Below are 17,792 nucleotides of genomic sequence, written 5' to 3' on the forward strand. Positions count from 1 at the left end.
ATTAACCCTCTCACTGACAAATGTTCACAGTTTGACAAAGACAGTCCTTTCTTCAGAATGTGCTGCTGTTGTCTAAAGTGGTGCTTTCATGCTTTCCTCACTTTGAATTTAACTGCAGATATTTTGGATGTTGACTAACTGGTTGGTGGCTTTGCAGATCCTACAACATGTCCTGTGTCATTTCCAGACTTTTCATACTCTAACCTCTGCCTTGTTTCTCTCCCACCCTCTTCACTGCTGCCCCCCACCCCCACCCCCCCTCCACTCCTCCTTCGCTGTCCTGTTTCCTGCAGAAGAACTTAGCGGGGATGGTAACGTTCCGCTGTTGTTTATCAGTCTCAGTTGTTTCTTCTTTCTTGTCCTGAACTTCACTGTTAAGGACAGGAAATGTGTTTTCTGTGGGCCGTTGTGTGTCAGCTCCTTCACCTTCCAGTGTATGTGTGTGTGTGTGTGTGTGTGTGTGTGTGTGTGTGGTGTATTAAGGCTGAAATCAGTAAGAATAAAAACTGAGTGTATAGTTTTTCATATTTCTGTGGTTGAAACTCTGAGGACCATAATGTTTAATGACTGACGTTTTAGTAACTGGAGCAGTTTTAGTTCTGTTGTGTAATCTGATTGTGGTTTTATCCATGTACATTTGTGATCATTTTAAAAACAAAAATACTTCTACATTAAAAAAAAGTTTCTTCACCACAAAAAAAAACAAACAAAAGAACATTAAAAAGCTGAACATTAAGTTGTATGTCTCTTTAAGGGAAGTTCTCCAACCCTTTTGTGAACACGTGTACTCACATTCACATACACACACACGCATGCAAACACACACTGAAGCAGGGAGAGGTTCGCTGGATTCAAGCGCCAGTGCATTCCTGTCTATAATGGGCTAACACACACACACACACACACACACAGTGACAAATCCTAGACCACATGGTACCGAACTACTCTCTCAGTTCATACAACTCTTAAAGCACCAAACTAATTCTTCTGTTTTATTCCATAAACTGCTTCAATCTCACTCTGTTGAAATGTTGTTTGTGATCAAATGAAACACATTTAACTTGATTTGAGTGTCAGCAGTTAGAGCAGGGCTTTTTTCACTTCAGGTCAACATATTTTAAACAGTGCTTTAAAGGCTTTTCCTGAACTCCTTCAACTCAACATGAAGCTTTTTTTTTTTTTCCATTTTAACTTTATTTACAAAGTCAGCCCAAACAAACGGCCCTGATGGTTCATCCAGTCGTGTGTGTGTGTGTGTGTGTGTGTGTGTGTGTGTGTGTGTGTTATGACACTTCTGTGGAGTCTTCTGGAAGTCTGAAGGGTTTCATCCATCTCACATTGGAGGGCTGTCTTCCTCTGAATTTGCTGTAACTACTATATTCTACACTACACTAAGCAGGAGCTTGTAGAGAAACTCAGCCACAGGAGTAGTGTTTGTGATGGGTTTGTGGACACATTCCCTGATCAGCCCTTCAGGACAGCAGATGTTTGACTCTTGTTTCCAACAGCTGAGTCTGCATGGTGATTTTTTTTAAACACCACCATCTGGTTAGGATCGAGTCCTTCCATCTTCCCCCCTTCACCACTACCATCTGCTCACATGACATCCAGGTCCTTGTTTTTTTTTTCCCACCTTGTGTTTCACTCTGTCTTTGTCTTTTTCTTACACATCGCTCGTTCCTGTTCTGTCATTTTTCCTCCTGCTTGAATCCTCTCTCCTGTTTCTACTCCTTCTTTTCTTCGACTCCTCCACCACCACAGTTTCTTACCACAGTCCAGCTGCTCTCACACAGCCAGATATGCACAACACATGCTCAGCTGACACTCTACGCCAACGCTGTGTGTTTAGACACAGGCAGAAGACCAAAGGAACTAGGAGTTAGTTTGAGAATAAAGCTGCTAAACATTGATTTTTTTTTTTTTTTTTTTTTTTTTTATGGGATGCACATGTGATTGTGAGTATGTGTCAGGGATCATGCCATAGTGAACCTGTGATAAACCAAGCCGTATATGCATGTTTGTCCGTGTGTGTGTGTATGTGTCCCTGTGTGTGTGTGTGTGTGTGTGTGTGTGTGTGTGTGTGTGTGTCTTTGCCTCTTCTAACTGTGTCTACTCTAATGTTACAGAGACTGATGACTATGCTGAGATAGTTGATGAAGAGGACACATACACCATGCCCTCCAGTAAGTAACCTCCTCTCTGTCCCGTTAACACTCATCAGTGCTAAGACGGAAATTTTTTTTGTTGTTGTTGTTGTTGTTGATTTTGTTTTTTTTTTTACAGTTTTGGACAGTCCAACTCTTATTCTCTTCTGTAAGGTTCCTGAACAAACATAGCTTTTACTCTGTGGTATAATAGGCTGATTTGGACGAGGACGTGGTAGAAGTTCAAGTGAACCGCAGTAGGTTTAGCAGCAGCTAATCAAAGTCAGGCTGCTTTCAGCGTCTTATATAAACAGCGGAGACACTATTGGGAGGTCAGGGAGGATACAGCTCATACCTTGTAACTGTGGTTACATCTGTCAAACCCATTCGTATGTTACTCACCACCCTACATTTACTGTCACTTTATTTGATACTTGCGTCTTTAAACTTGGTTGTAGCCTGTAAGTAATTGCAGCTTCATCCCACTGTCAGGACTTTAAATGTGTGTAAAGTTGCTTTGTCTTTCTATATTTGTCCCACTGTATGTCTCTTTTGCTTGCTTTCCTAGACTTCCTCTAAACAGTCTAAAGTGTGCAGACATATTTTCCTACTGTTTGTCTGGGTTTGTGTGCTCGTTTCACGCTGTCTGCTATATGTGTAGAGTCCACTGACAGCTACACACTGAACATGCAACATGTGTTTAGTTATTCTGTGGCTCTGTTAACTAACTGGAATAGTAACACAGGTAGTGTGTGTGTGTGTCTCTTTAATTCTGTTGTGTGTTTTCTGAGCTATTTTCAGTCGTAAAGCAGCTTGTGGCTTTTCCTCTTTTCATCCATCTCTCTTCCTCTTTCTCCCACTGCCGACACAGTGAACTATGGAGTTGTTGAAGGTAAAACCTCCTGCCTCTCTTGCTTTGTGGCTCTCTTAATGAAATGCCTTGAGATTTTAATGCGTGCCTCATTTTCCTTGCCTGGTTCTGTATTGAATTGTACTGAGACTTTCATCTTTTAACCCATAAAGACCCAAGCTGCCATTGGTGACCAAAACCATTTACTGATCTAAACTGTTTAATACCTGTTGATCCATTAATCCTATCAATATATGTCAATAATTGGTGTAAAATACAGTTCATCTTTTCATGGTCATCAGATATGACCCATTTGTTGACCTATTCAGAGGCTCCGTAGTTACCATGGAAACACCGTCATCTTCTCCAACATTGATTCCCCAGTAAAACCTATGGAGTTGGATCAATGACAGTAGATAGACACACTGGGTTTATGTTCAATTAATGACAGATTGGACTAAAAAAGACACTTTTTCCTCAGTTTTCTCTGTTTCTGATATAATAACCATCAACTTTAATCTGAGTTTTTATGAACATCTACATGATCAGAAAATGAAATCTAGGAAAATACCTGATTTTCACTGAAAAAACGCACAATAAAGAGGATATTACTAAAATACATATAAGGTTAAATACAGAGAGAAATTCATTTTGGAACTGCCATAGACGTAGCACTGGGTCTTTATGGGTTACTAAAAAAGGAACTTAACATTCATTCAAGTACATGTTTTTTGGAGTTGTTGAGACCACTGAATAAGTGTTTTTCCATCATTAGTTGTTTGTTGAAGTTGTTCTTTATTGTCACAACATTTTGTGATATCTGGAGGTAGAACATTCAACAGCATTTGCAAATGTAAATGAGGCAAAACAACATTGAAACTTGTTTTTTTAGCTGAAAGTTTAAACAAAATAATCCAAATCCAAACGTAAAGAAAAGCACAGATCAATACTGTATTGCAGTATTGATAATTATAATTACAGTGTTATAATAGATGTATTACTCAGCCCTAGTCTGAGGACACACACTGTCCATGTGATTCTGAGCATCTTTGAAGTATTTACATTATTATTAGGCTGGTTCTCACTTCACCATCCTGTTGGTAATGATAGATTTATTTAGTTTGATTCATCACAGTGATTGTTGGGTTTTTTCTGTCATCTGTGGGTTCTTTAGTGTCTAGAGTCAGAGTTAATTGCAGTAAACCTCCTCATATTGGAATGTGTTTTGTTCATGTGCTCTATGATTGGTTTTGTTTGGGATGAGACCAAAAGCAGAGCTCTGCAGTGTTGAAGTCAACTTTTAATGGCGTTTTAGTCAGAATGTGGTCGTTCTGTCAGGTAGAGGCTGACATTAAGGATTATCTGCACAAATGTTGTAAAGAATAGGCAGAAGTATTGATAAGACAAAATGCAGAGGTAAAGCGTCAAACGATGAGGATGTCTGTAGCAAAACCAACCCATTTAATTCCAGTTCTCACCCAAACAGAAAAAGGTTTTTGTCGGTGAAAAGAACCACATTGACTAAACGTTAGCACCAGTAAAACATTTATTTCTGTCTTTGGATCATTTCATTAGCAAATCCAAGTCCACAAACAGACTCATTAAATGAGACATTAATGTTACCATGAAAAAATCCAGTCACTGATGTGTGGACTGTGTTTGGCATCTTTATGAGACCTACATTTGACATTTAAATGGGTTTACTGTGAACTCTTCTGTTTGTATTATGACGCCTGGCAACTGAAATAATGTATTCATATTAAGCAGCTGGACTTGATTAGAGTTAAGGAGTTGCATATTGTCTTTTTTGTTTTTGAAATGCATTTTTCATCTTATTGCATCTTTTACATCTGGTTTTGCTTTTTACCATGTCTTAGTCTTGAAAATGACTTGACATTTATCATGGTCATTTTCAATATGAACTGATATTTAAAGTCATAATATTTTTGGTCACATCCTTTTGTTTAAGTGTTCGTGTCAGGTTAAAGTAGAGAAGGAAGGACTTTTCACAGAAAGACCTGGCTGAAGTGTTTTTATATTTTAATGGTTTTGGTTTGGCCTGACCTGGACTTTCCCAAAAAGCAGAGTGCATTCAGTGTAACAAAGCTAGAAATGTGATAGATGTTTTTATTCTTTTGTTAAATAAAACTTGACTGGTGTTTGTCCTTTTTCCTCGGTCTCAGCCCGGGACTATGAGATCCAGAGGGAGAGGATCGAACTGGGGCGCTGCATCGGAGAGGGTCAGTTTGGAGATGTTCACCAGGGGGTCTACAGCTACCCGGTACGACACACACCACTTAGAAAACTTACAGCAAAATATGAACTTGAACATTGTTTGGATAATGGAATTTCATAGAAAAAACATGAATACATTGTAGATGCTTCAAAAAAATGAAGTGTGTACATTTTTCTTGCTTTTTGTCTTTTATTGTCTCGCTCTATTGTGAAGTCAACTGCAAAGATAATCATAAAGAGATGATGAAGCAGTGAGTGTGGACACATTTGAAGTAAACTTGTGTTTGTGCAGGATAAGGCGGCTCTGCCTGTGGCCATTAAGACCTGTAAGAACTGTACATCAGACAGCGTCAGGGAGAAGTTCCTACAAGAAGCATGTAAGTGTGTGTCCACTCTGCTGCCTCTGGTACGCACCGCTTACCTTTATGGATCTGGGGCTGTTTGATTTTGATTGTATTTTTTTGCAGTAACCATGCGTCAGTTTGACCATCCTCACATTGTGAAGCTGATTGGAGTCATCACAGAGAATCCTGTGTGGATCATTATGGAGCTGTGTACTCTTGGAGAGGTACAGTCAGATAACTACTGTTTTCACAGTTTATCCCAGTCTGTTCTGTCATACAAGTTAATATGATTATTCTCGTAGCATAATTACCCGAGTCAGCCACTATATGGACAAAAGTATGTGGACACGTTGAGTTCAGGTGTTTCTTTTCTAACAGGGGTCTGGGATACAAAACAATTATGACTAATGTCAGAATATAGTTTTATATTATGGGATAAATATCATTGCATTAGTTAGTTTGGTTTAAATTGTTACCTCCGCCAAGGAGGTTATGTTTTTGCCAGGGTTTGTTTGTTTGTTTGTTTGTTTGTCTGTTTGTTTGTTACCTCCGCCAAGGAGGTTATGTTTTTGCCAGGGTTTGTTTGTTTGTTTGTTTGTTTGTCTGTCCGTTAGTGTGCAACATAACTCAAAAAGTTATGGACAGATTTGGATGAAATTTTCAGGGTTTGTTGGAAATGGGATAAGGAAGAAATGATTAAATTTTGGTGGTGATCGGGGGTGGGGGGGCCCACGGGGGGGGCACTGATCAGCCTTGGCGGAGGTCTGCGCTCTATGAGTGCTTCTAGTTTCCATCTACTTTCATCACATCTCACTGAGGAAGAAAAATCTGCCATTAAACTTTAAGGAAATATTGATGTTTCTAAACTATATGGACATAAATATGTGGACACATCATGTCTACAGCTGTCAGATGTCCTGTTCATGAGGATCAGACACAAAAACATCAATATTAAAAATCAATAGGATATTATCCTATAATATAAAACTATATTCTGACATTAGTCATTATTGTTTTGTATCCCAGACCCCTGTTAGAAAAGAAACACCTGAACTCAACGTGTCCACATACTTTTGTCCATTTGTGTATGAGTTAGGTCATTATGGTATGAGGATAAAGATATGTAATAAAGTAAATATCATTTTATGCTAGTTTATATTTCTCCTGAAAGGTAAATATTGTGCCTTTAACCACACTACATTTATTTGTTCCTATTGCTGCTGCTAAAAATAATAATTAGTAGTGCACATTTGCTCTGTTGGTAAGGACCATGTAGTTCTGTCTGCCATATGGTCCTTACCAGGTTCTAAAAATATTTAAATCTAGCCTCAAGTTTAACCCTTAAAGACCCAAACGTCCACCTTTAACCAAAACCATCTACTGATCTAAACTGTTTAATTCCTGTTGATCCATTAATCCTATCAATCCAAGTCAGTAATTGGTGTAAAATACTGTTCTTCATCTTTTCATGGGCATCAGATATGACCCATTTTGATGTTCAGAGACTCCATAGTTACCGTGGAAACACCGTCATCTTCTCCAACATTGATTCCCCAGTAAAACCCATGGAGTTGGATCAATGACAGTGGACGGACACACTGGGTTTACGTTCAGTTAATGACAGATTGGACTGAAAAAGACACTGTTTGTTCAGTTTGATCTGTTTCTGATAGAATAACCTATGAATTTACTGAGTTTTAATTTACATCCACGTGATCAGTGAATTAAATATAGGAAACTGATTTTCACTGAAATAATAAAAAATACAGAGGATAATATTAGAATAAATGGTGATTAATCACTTAAGAAAAGTTAAATATAGAGAAACAAATATTTTGGAATTGCCACAGTAAGAGCAGTGGGTCTTTATGGGTTAAAACAACCCTCAAAAACTTTCAGGTTTATGTTGAAGTCAGAACATGTAAGGACCAAATGACATTTTATTATGTCCTTATACGACAAAGCCATAGAATTCAAAGAGGTTGTACTTGTGTCCTTTCTTTTTGTTGTGAGTGTATCTACATTGTTTATTCCATATGTGGACCCAGTGTCAAAAAGGTCTTTCCGTTCTTCTTTCTTTCTGTCCACAGTTGCGTTCATTCCTTCAGGTGAGGAAGTACAGTCTGGACCTGGCTTCTCTCATTCTGTTTGCCTACCAGCTGAGCACAGCCCTGGCCTACCTGGAGAGTAAACGCTTCGTACACAGGTAAACACACCGGATACACTGAAGGCTTGTACCGGTGGAGCCGGGCATGACATTATTGCTTCTTTTGGTTTATCATTTTCAGCACTTGGACATTTTTCCAACCAACTAAATGCTTCTCTAGAAAAAGTATTTTCAGATACTGTGCAACATCCCCTGAATTTATCTGAGTGCATTTGTAAGACAATAGGCAAGGCAAGGCAGGTTTATTTCTATAGCACATTTCATGTACGAGACAATTCAACGTGCTTTACATAAAACATTAAAAGCATTACAGCAGGGAAGCAATAAGAAGTATAGGCATGAGAAAAACAATAAAAAACAAAAAAACAGTTAAATAGATAAAATAGATACAAATTTTAATCTTAAAAGAAACAGGGCAGATCTGAACTGATGAATACAAACTCTATGCAAATGCAGCTGAGAACAGGTGGGTCTGTAACCTGGATTTAAATAAACTGAGTGTTTCAGCCGATCTGAGGTTTTCTGGGCGTTTGTTCCAGACATGTGGAGCATAGAAGCTGAACGCAGCTGAACTGAGGGGTCTGGTGGGTTCATACTGGGTCAGGAGGTCACTGATGGATTTTGGTCCTAAACCATTTAGAGCTTTATAGACCAGCAACAGAACTGTAAAGTCTGTCCTCTGATGGACAGACAACCAGTGTAAGGACCTCAGAGTTGGACTAATGTGGTCCACTTTTCTGGTCTTAGTGAGGACTCTCGCAGCAGAGTTCTGAATGAGCTGCAGTTGTCTAATGGATTTTTTTGGTAGACCTGTAAAGACACTGTTACAATAATCAAGCCAACTGAAGATGAATGCATGGACTAGTTTTTCCAGGTCTTGCTGGGACATCAGATCTTTTATCCTTGAGATGATCTTAAGGTGATAGCAGGCTGATTTTGTGACTGCCTTGATCTGTTTTTCACAATGTAGATCTGAGCCCATCACTACACCCAGATTTCTATATTATCTTATATTATTCCTATAATATCTGGTGTATTTCTATTCATCAGGGGTGTCAAACATAGGGCCCGCGGGCCTAAATCGGCCCTCCTAAGGGTCAAATCTGGTGCAAAAATTACACAGAGGACATTAACAGTCAAGGATGTCTCTGAGTCTTGACAAGTTGTTTTGATCATGTAGTTAAATACAGTATTTTTCAGTTCCAGATGCCTGTTTGTAAATAGTTTGTGTCTTCATAGATCCATTGTGATCTGTCAGTTATAATGATAAGCTGAGGCTGAATATAGTTAAAACTGCACTTTTTTTTAGGGGGGGGGGCTCAGGTTGTTCATGTTATTGAAGGTTTTTGTGAAAGGATAGTTTGTAAATGTAAACACTTTCATAATGTAATTTTAGTGTTTTGCACTAAAACAAAGAGACAAGTTTGGAGTTATCATTTTTCATAGTTCAATATGCTATAATTTTCATGGTCTGTCCCTCTTGAACTAAAAGGAGTTTTACACCCCTGATATAAATGTATTTAGTGTGCATTTGACTTTTTTACATTACAAACCTTTATAGAAACAGCAAAATTAAAAAAACAAAAAAACTGAACAAACAAACAAAAAAATCTTACTTGAGGTGCTGGCACACAGTAAATGCACGCAATAATAAATTCTGTTGTAGCAGGCATTTACAAACATGTCTGGTAGTAAAATAGGTCATGTGGACTGAAAAGGAGACAGAATTATTCATCACTCATCCATGAAAAAGACATGACAGCCATTTGGATGGAAAACAGGAATACTCTAATTCTGTTTCTTTTTTTTTTTTTTAAATATTAAAGCCATGTGTAACATCGCCTAAATCAGGGGTGTCAAACATGTGGCCTGTGGGCCAAAACCGGTCCGCCTCAAGGTCCAATCCAGCCCATGGGATGAATCTGTGAAAACACATTGAATATATTAACAATAAAAGGTGTCAAAGTCATTACTGTTCAGGTTCCACATACAGACCAATATGATCTAAAGTAGATCAGTTAAGTAAAATACTGTCACAATAGCTATAAATAAAGACAACTACAGATGTTTTTTTTTTAGTGTAAAAAGTAAAATTACATGAAAATGTTTACATTTACAAACTTTTCCCAAAAAATCTGAATCACCTGAAAAAATATGAACAACCTGAAATCTAAAGAGAATTAAGTGTAATTTGATCAATATTCAGCCTGTTACTAAATGTTTGTTGTATTTGTAGATCCACTGTGATCTGTCAGTTATAATGTACATGTGTAAATGATAAATTTAGACAGAATATTGTTAAAATTACATTTATTTTTCTTAAGAAATTTGTTCGTGTTTTTCACAATTTTTAAAGGATAGTTTGTAGATGTAAACATTTTCATAATGTAATTTTACTATTTTGACTGTTATCACTTTACTGGACCGGCCCAGTTGATATCACATTGGACTGAAAGTGGCCCCTGAACTAAAATGATTGACCCCCCCTCGCCTAAAGCACCATGTTCTGATCACATGACACATGGCCTAGTTTCAACTCCAGACCTTTTTGTGGTAGTACATGGAATTTTCATTTCATTTTTTATTTGAAATTTTCTAAAGTGTACTTAAGATTTGCAGTAAGTTCTTGAAAAGATTTTTTGGTTTTTTTTTAGCTTACCGGCCAACAGGCCGTAAGCTATTGTTGTCATGTGGCGTCCGTCGTCGTCGTCGTCTGTCATCTGTTACAAAAATTTCAATCGTCTTCTTCTCAGAAACTACAATTCCAATTGACTTCAAACTTGGTATACAGCTTCTTTATGATGATGTCAACAAAAGTTAGTGAAATTATTTGGATCTGGATCTGATTCTGGATTTGGTGCAACTTTGAAAAATGTCACCATTATAAGAGATAGGAAGTGGATCGATGCAATAACTCAGTAAATATAAATGATATCAAGTGTAAATTTCTACAGTCCAGCCCTGATGGGGAGATGACCAAAACATAATGTCCACATGCTGATCAGGATCTTCTTCTGGATCCAGGAACTTACAGAAAATTTAACATGGACTCTTATGGGGAAAAAATTTTCAATTGTCTTTTTCTCTGAAACTCCAGTTCTGATTGACTTCAAACTTGGTATACAGCTTCTTTATGATGATGTCAACACAAGGTATTGAAATTATTTCGATCTGGATCTGATTCTGGATTTGGTGCAACTTTGAAAAATTTTCCCGTTGTAAGAGATAGGAAGTGGATCGATACAATAAATCAGTAACTATCAATGACATCAAGTTGGAATTAGAATTTTTTTACAGATCTGATTGGAATATATGACCAAAACATGGGCTATTTCTGTAATATAATAAATACACATAACTGGGTGATAATAAATGGCATCTGGATACATTTCCCAAACCTTTTAATTTGGCCAGTAAGCTACAGGGCCATTGGTTCTATTTTTTTTGTTTGTTTTGTCTTTTTTTTTTTTTTTTTTTTTTTTTTTTTTATTATATCCATAAAGAAGTTGATGAATTCTTTCAAAATCTTCAACATTATGTGTGTTCCTCCGTCCAAGCAGAAATGTGAACTGTTGTTTGGAACATGCATCTCTGTTCCAGCTGATGTAAACAATGACAAGGTTGTCAATCAATCAAATGCTATTTATATAGCACCAAATTATAACAAAAGTTATCTCCTGACACTTTCCATGTAGAGCTGAAATGAACCAGACTCTTAAACCAATGTACAGACACCAACAGAATCCTCCACGAGTAAACACTTGGTGACAGTGGAAGGAAAAACGACCTTTAACGGGTAGAAACCTGGAGGATGGACCACTGACATGACCAGTTAAAGGGCTAAAGAGAGAGGGATAAAGGAAGAGAAAAAGAAAGGGGGGGCACATGGATGCACAGTAAATTGAACTAGAACCGTTAAAAACTAGAACAGCTGTTACTAGTATAACTACCAATAACTAGAACAAATGTCCATAACTGTTAATACTACTACTACCTAATAGTACCACTGTCCTAATGTGTTGATGTACATGTCCAGAAAATCCTCTTAAAACCTCTTAAAGAGTTTTTATGTGGAATATAATGTTATACTCCACATGTGTAGTCAGAAAATATGCTCTGAATATGGTCTTGACATGTTACCTGTTAAATTCAGAATACTGTTATATTTGGAATAAAAATACTAATGTGTGTCTAAGTGTTCTCAGTGTGACCGGGATCATTTTCACCTTAATTCTGATCTTAAATCCACATACAGTAGAAACCAGTGTATTGTCACCATTAGATGAGTGAAATGCCGACGCTAAACGGACTCCAACATAAAGCTAGGCTCATGTTCATGTCTTCACCTTCTGTCTGTCATATTTCACTGGACTTTTATTTTCCTGTGATGATGAGTCCAACACAGATGTCTGAGTTGAATGACACACAGGCTGACTCATCATTGATGGCCCATGTCCTGTAGGGATATTGCAGCCCGTAACGTCCTGGTGTCTTCAGTGGACTGTGTGATGCTGGCAGACTTTGGTCTGTCCAGATACATGGAGGACAGTTCCTACTACAAAGGTAAGAATAGCAAACACTAATACAGGGTTGGTACAGGGGCTTGAAGTCCTTGAAAATGCTTGAATTTCACTGTTGTGTTTTCAAGGTCTGAAAAGTGCTTGAATTTTAGTTGAAGTGCTTGGAATTCTAACTCTGTGGTGTGATTTATTAATTTGTTTTTAATATTAACTCTGGCAGGTTAAATGGCAAGCCAAAGCTACTTACAGAGAGGTGATACATTTAGAAAAGTAAAATTTTACGTTAAAAAAGAAAATTAGCAGGTGTTCTCAGGTCAACTCCAGGTAGATTTGTATCTTAATCTTTGTCTCTTTGGTGTGGCTTCCCTTTTTTTGGATAAAAGTTTGTAATCTACTTTAATTTATAAACTTTTTGCTATCATGAAACATAATTTTAGATGTTTACAGCATAATACAGTGTACATCATTGTGATTAAAAAGTGACAAAAATAATCATGAGTAGATGTATTCATGTAGATATGGATTTAACCCCAGCAATAAGGGACTGTGCTGGAAAAATTTTAAAATAATCCTTAAAAATGCTTGAAAAGTGCTTGAATTTGACCTAGAAAAATGTGTCCGAAGCCTGTAAAAAAGCCCTGTCATCTGTGCGTTAGGAGAAGCTTTTAGGACATAATCTTCTGAACTCTTCTATAAATATTCAGTCATCTTCAGCTGTTGTCTGGTTGTTGTACTTTACCGCCATCTAGTGATAAAGCAGGAAACTACTCGTTATCCAGGAACTTCCCCAATATCTGTTGTGTTTTAGCCTCTTAACCTGTTCTTTTTTAATCTCATCTCTATTCTTTTCATGAGTGGATACAAACTCCAGAACCTCAACACTGAGTTGTTTACATTGTTATACACATTTTTGGAAATTGTCTGCTTCCAAGATGAAATTGACTAAATCTTACATTCTTTGATAAGATGAACTGGAAAACAAATGATAAAACAGATGATTGGCTAATGTTTCCAAGATATTTAATGACAGTTTTATTGTTTATAAATGTACATAAATCTTGCGTTTGAAAGAATCTTTCTATCTGAAGTGTCCAAGTGCTACTCTGGCAAGGATTAAACTAAAGAAGTCTCATGACTTATTGGAACTAAATGTATTACGAAAATACAAACTGAAACATCACTTAAAACAACAGTTATTCAGTCTGTACATGGTGCTTTTTGGCTTGTCTCTTGTACACGGCGTCAGGATCATCCCTTGACATATTTCAACAGTAGCATAGATGGATTCCATTTTCCCTGATACCTTTTCTCCATGGCTGCAGTGTCCTGGTGAAATCACTGCCCATGCTCATCACTTAAAACTCCACAGATCAGTGGGAAAAAAATCCAGATGAGAATGAAAAAAGTGTATATTCTGTGACATGTTGTTGCCCATGTGTTACAACAATAATGTGGGGCCCAAGTTTTGTCCTGATGCCCTGTTTTACATCCAAAATAAAGACGATAGGCCTTTTTCACAACAGCAGTTACACTGCACTTTTGTGATGTAAAGGTTACCTCACCACAAATATAACAGAAGTTTTCTGTGTTGTTTACACAGTTTAGAGGCATCTGTGGTTCCTCAGGTAAAAAATATGAGACATGATAAAAGTATCACACACTGACAATTATAAAAACGGCTCCATATGACTTGGATCAATGCTCATTGTGGCTTATGAAATGAAACAGTGTATAATATTTTTCTATAATTTCTTGTTCATTTTAATGCCTGGTACAACTAAAGGGAAATCTGTTTGGACAAGTATAATGATAACAAGAAAAATAGCTCATCGTAGTTTAATTTCAGAGCTGATATCTATCCATTTTCGATGTTTCCTTGATAATAACCAAAATCACCTCAGTTCTTCCATTGATATCTATGGCATTGTACTGACAAAAACAGTGCTTTTAGACATTCCATGTTTTCTTTTCTGTCTGTTTTAGTCACATGTCACACACAGGAGTTAGTACTGGATTGCATAACCATTGTTTTTGATGACTTTTGATGGTCTAATAATTTTTTCCACGACTATATGTGACAGAGGGCATGTTCTATCCAAACATTAGCATAGATGACTGTGTTCTCAGAACCTGTAGCTCAGACACATACATATCCTTTCAATTAATAATCACTCTCTTATTTCTTCCTGTAGAATTTCAATATTTGACTTATTATTGTATCTTGAGAACTTGAGCCAACGATCACTTTTGACTTATTTTTTCTTTTTTAGTGACTGAAAGTAGGTAAAGTTGAACTACTTTTATTCCGGAAGCGTTTTGCTTGTAGACCAGTGTTATCATTAGTTTCAGTTGTGAAAATCGTTCAGTCCTCCAGCGGAATCTGCTCTTACTCATAATATGTCTGCATGTTTCCATGTTTCAGCTTCTAAAGGTAAACTTCCAATCAAGTGGATGGCTCCTGAATCTATAAACTTCAGAAGATTTACTTCTGCCAGTGACGTGTGGATGTTTGGTGAGCTGATGTAACAGGACAAATACATCTTTTGAGACAGTGTATTTCATTCCTCTGTATTTTCCTTCCGAAGCCTGTATTGGTTCATGTGAGCAGGTAATGATTGTAACTATCTTTGCATGTGTCTCTCTGTAGGTGTGTGTATGTGGGAGATCTTGATGTATGGCATTAAGCCGTTCCAAGGAGTGAAGAACAATGATGTGATTGGCAGGATAGAGAATGGTGAGAGATTGGCTATGCCTCCTCAGTGCCCGCCCACTCTCTACAGTCTAATGACGAAATGTTGGTCGTACGATCCCAGCAAACGGCCACGATTCACTGAACTTAAAACACAACTTAGGTAAGAGAATGGTGTCTTTAAAGTGTTTGATGTATACAGGGTTCCCATGGGGTCTTAAAAAGTCTTAAAAGTCTTGAATTTACTATTCTGCATTTAAAACCTTAAAAACGTCTTTAAAAGGTCTTAAATTTGATCTGGTAGGTCTTAAGTTATGTTTCCTTATGTTTCCTTCCTTTGTGATAATTTTGTTGTCAACTTTTATAGCACCATATTAGAGGAGGAGAAGCTTCAGCAGGAGGAGAGACTTAGAATGGAGATGAGGAGACAAGTGACAGTGTCCTGGGACAGCGGAGGCACCGACGAAGCTCCTCCTAAAGTAAACTCACCCATCCATGCACTCGCTCTTTAACCCACCCGTTACCTTCTCACTTCAGTGACAGATATCTGTAATGTGTGTCCTTCCAGCCCAGTCGACCTGGTTATCCCAGTCCTCGGTCCAGTGAAGGCTTCTTCAACAGCCCCCAGCACAATCACTTCCCAGTAAGACAACACACACTCCATAACCATCGGGAGTTCTTTCTCAGCAGAACATGTGTTTTGCTGGATATTCATTACTGCTGTTTGTATCTATATATTTGTATTTTACAGCTTGGTATCTCAGTTTTTGATGCAACGTTAAATAATCTTAATAATGCAACACCCAGTGGTAGAGCCCCTCTCTGTTGGGTTCTCTCTCTCTCTCTCTCTCTCTCTCTCTCTCTCTCTCTCTCTCTCTCTCTCTCTCTCTCTCTCTCTCTCTCACACACACACACACACTCTCACACACACACACCAATGTGTAATGATGAATATGTAATCAGTATCTGTTTTTGTCTTGTCTTACTTGTTGTCATATCTTTCACATGTTTGGTTATGTTTTCAACAGCAGCCACTTAGCTGCCTTGTCCCACGGTCTTGTCTTATGTCTGTTCTGTCCCACTGTCTTGTCTCGTCCTGTCCCTGTACACTTTGGGCTATGTGAGCCCTCCCTCTATATATCTATCTATATATATATATCTATCTACAGGGTGGGGAAGCAAAATTTACAATGAACATTTAGTTGTTTTTTCTCAGCAGGCACTACGTCAATTGTTTTGAAACCAAACATATATTGATGTCATAATCATACCTAACACTATTATCCATACCTTTTCAGAAACTTTTGCCCATATGAGTGATCAGGAAAGCAAACGTCAAAGAGTGTGTGATTTGCTGAATGCACTCGTCACACCAAAGGAGATTTCAAAAATAGTTGGAGTGTCCATAAAGACTGTTTATAATGGAAAGAAGAGAATGACTATGAGCAAAACTATTACGAGAAAGTCTGGAAGATACTATTAAAGAAGAATGGGAGAAGTTGTCACCCGAATATGTGAGGAACACTTGCGCAAGTTTCAGGAAGTGTGTGAAGGCAGTTATTGAGAAAGAAGGAGGACACATAGAATAAAAACATTTTCTATTATGTAAATTTTCTTGTGGCAAATAAATTCTCATGACTTTCAATAAACTAGTTGGTCATACACTGTCTTTCAATCCCTGCCTCAAAATATTGTAAATTTTGCTTCCCCACCCTGTAAATCTATCAATCTATCTATCTATCTATCTATCTATCTATCTATAAGCAAGGAATGGATGAACATGGGAATATAAAGTTGGAGATTGTTACTTAAACACAAGCTGTAATTAAAAATGACGTTGTCCTCCAAAGAGGGATGGTGGTGGCAGGTTTAAAAAAAAAAAGAAAAAAAAAAAAAAAATTAAATAAATCTTAATAACACAAAGGAAAGCCATTGTTTGGGCCAGTTTGGAACCATAAAACAGAAGTTAACACATACCAGCTTCCTTACATCTGTTGTGGAGGTTTTAAATAAGTTCAGAACAATAACATTAACACTTTCAGTGCCATGGGCCGATTAAATCGGCTTTACGAAAACAACCTGTAAAGTGCCACGGGCCGATCAGATCGGCTTTGGAGAACACGCCACATTTGTGTACAAACAAACCATCCACCCCCATTTCTTTCTCACATTTCGATGACGTTCTTTCTGTGTCCCCCTTTTGAGACCAAGCAGACGGGAATTTGAGGTCACGCGACCGAATAATATTTTTATATCTTTTTAATGTTTCTTATTCTCCGGTGTTTCATCAGAGGGAGCCCTCCATGCCGGGGGGCGGCTGTGGACTCCGGGGGCTGTGGCGGCGCCTTCTCTCACTGGGGTCCGCTCCTTTCTGGTGGGTGAGGGTCCCAGTTGGCCCTCTCCCACTAGTTGGGATGCGGGGCTGTGTTGCTGGTGCCTGGTCGCCGGGGTCGGCGGCTGCCTCCTGGTGCAGACGGCTCCCTGAGACAGCGCCTCCTAAATTGATGTTTTACTTTTACTTGTACATTTTTGTTCTGGTCTACCCGTGCTCAGTTAGTCTTCTTAAGTATGTGTGAGCTTGTGGGTTTGCATGTATATGTGGGTTTGCATGTATATGTGTGTGCGGGTGAGTGGGTGGGTGTGGGTGGGGGGCGGTACTGATTTTTAAACTGATATGTAAAGCACTTTGTGCTACAGTTTTTAATGTATGAAAAGTGCTATATAAATAAAGATTATTATTATTATTATTATTATTATGAATTATGCAAATTACAATCAATAATGAATCGGCTGCGTCCGGTGCGTTTTGGATCTAATCAGCAATCGGTCGGATGTTACCGAGC

The 17,792-nt window shown here is 37.9% G+C and overlaps 1 protein-coding gene across 1 annotated transcript in view; it reads left to right on the forward strand.

Annotated features, from left to right (window-relative positions):
• ptk2aa (protein tyrosine kinase 2aa) overlaps nucleotides 1-17,792 on the forward strand; it is a 62,587-nt gene that overhangs the window by 25,774 nt on the left and 19,021 nt on the right. The window contains 10 exon segments of the mRNA XM_030146755.1: nucleotides 2,127-2,183; nucleotides 5,178-5,275; nucleotides 5,522-5,606; nucleotides 5,697-5,797; nucleotides 7,664-7,779; nucleotides 12,203-12,303; nucleotides 14,683-14,772; nucleotides 14,908-15,112; nucleotides 15,317-15,428; nucleotides 15,518-15,592. Coding sequence (XP_030002615.1) covers nucleotides 2,127-2,183; nucleotides 5,178-5,275; nucleotides 5,522-5,606; nucleotides 5,697-5,797; nucleotides 7,664-7,779; nucleotides 12,203-12,303; nucleotides 14,683-14,772; nucleotides 14,908-15,112; nucleotides 15,317-15,428; nucleotides 15,518-15,592 — 1,040 coding nt within the window.

The sequence above is a fragment of the Sphaeramia orbicularis genome, chromosome 11 (assembly GCF_902148855.1).
Source record: "Sphaeramia orbicularis chromosome 11, fSphaOr1.1, whole genome shotgun sequence".
Taxonomy (NCBI): Eukaryota; Metazoa; Chordata; class Actinopteri; order Kurtiformes; family Apogonidae; genus Sphaeramia; species Sphaeramia orbicularis.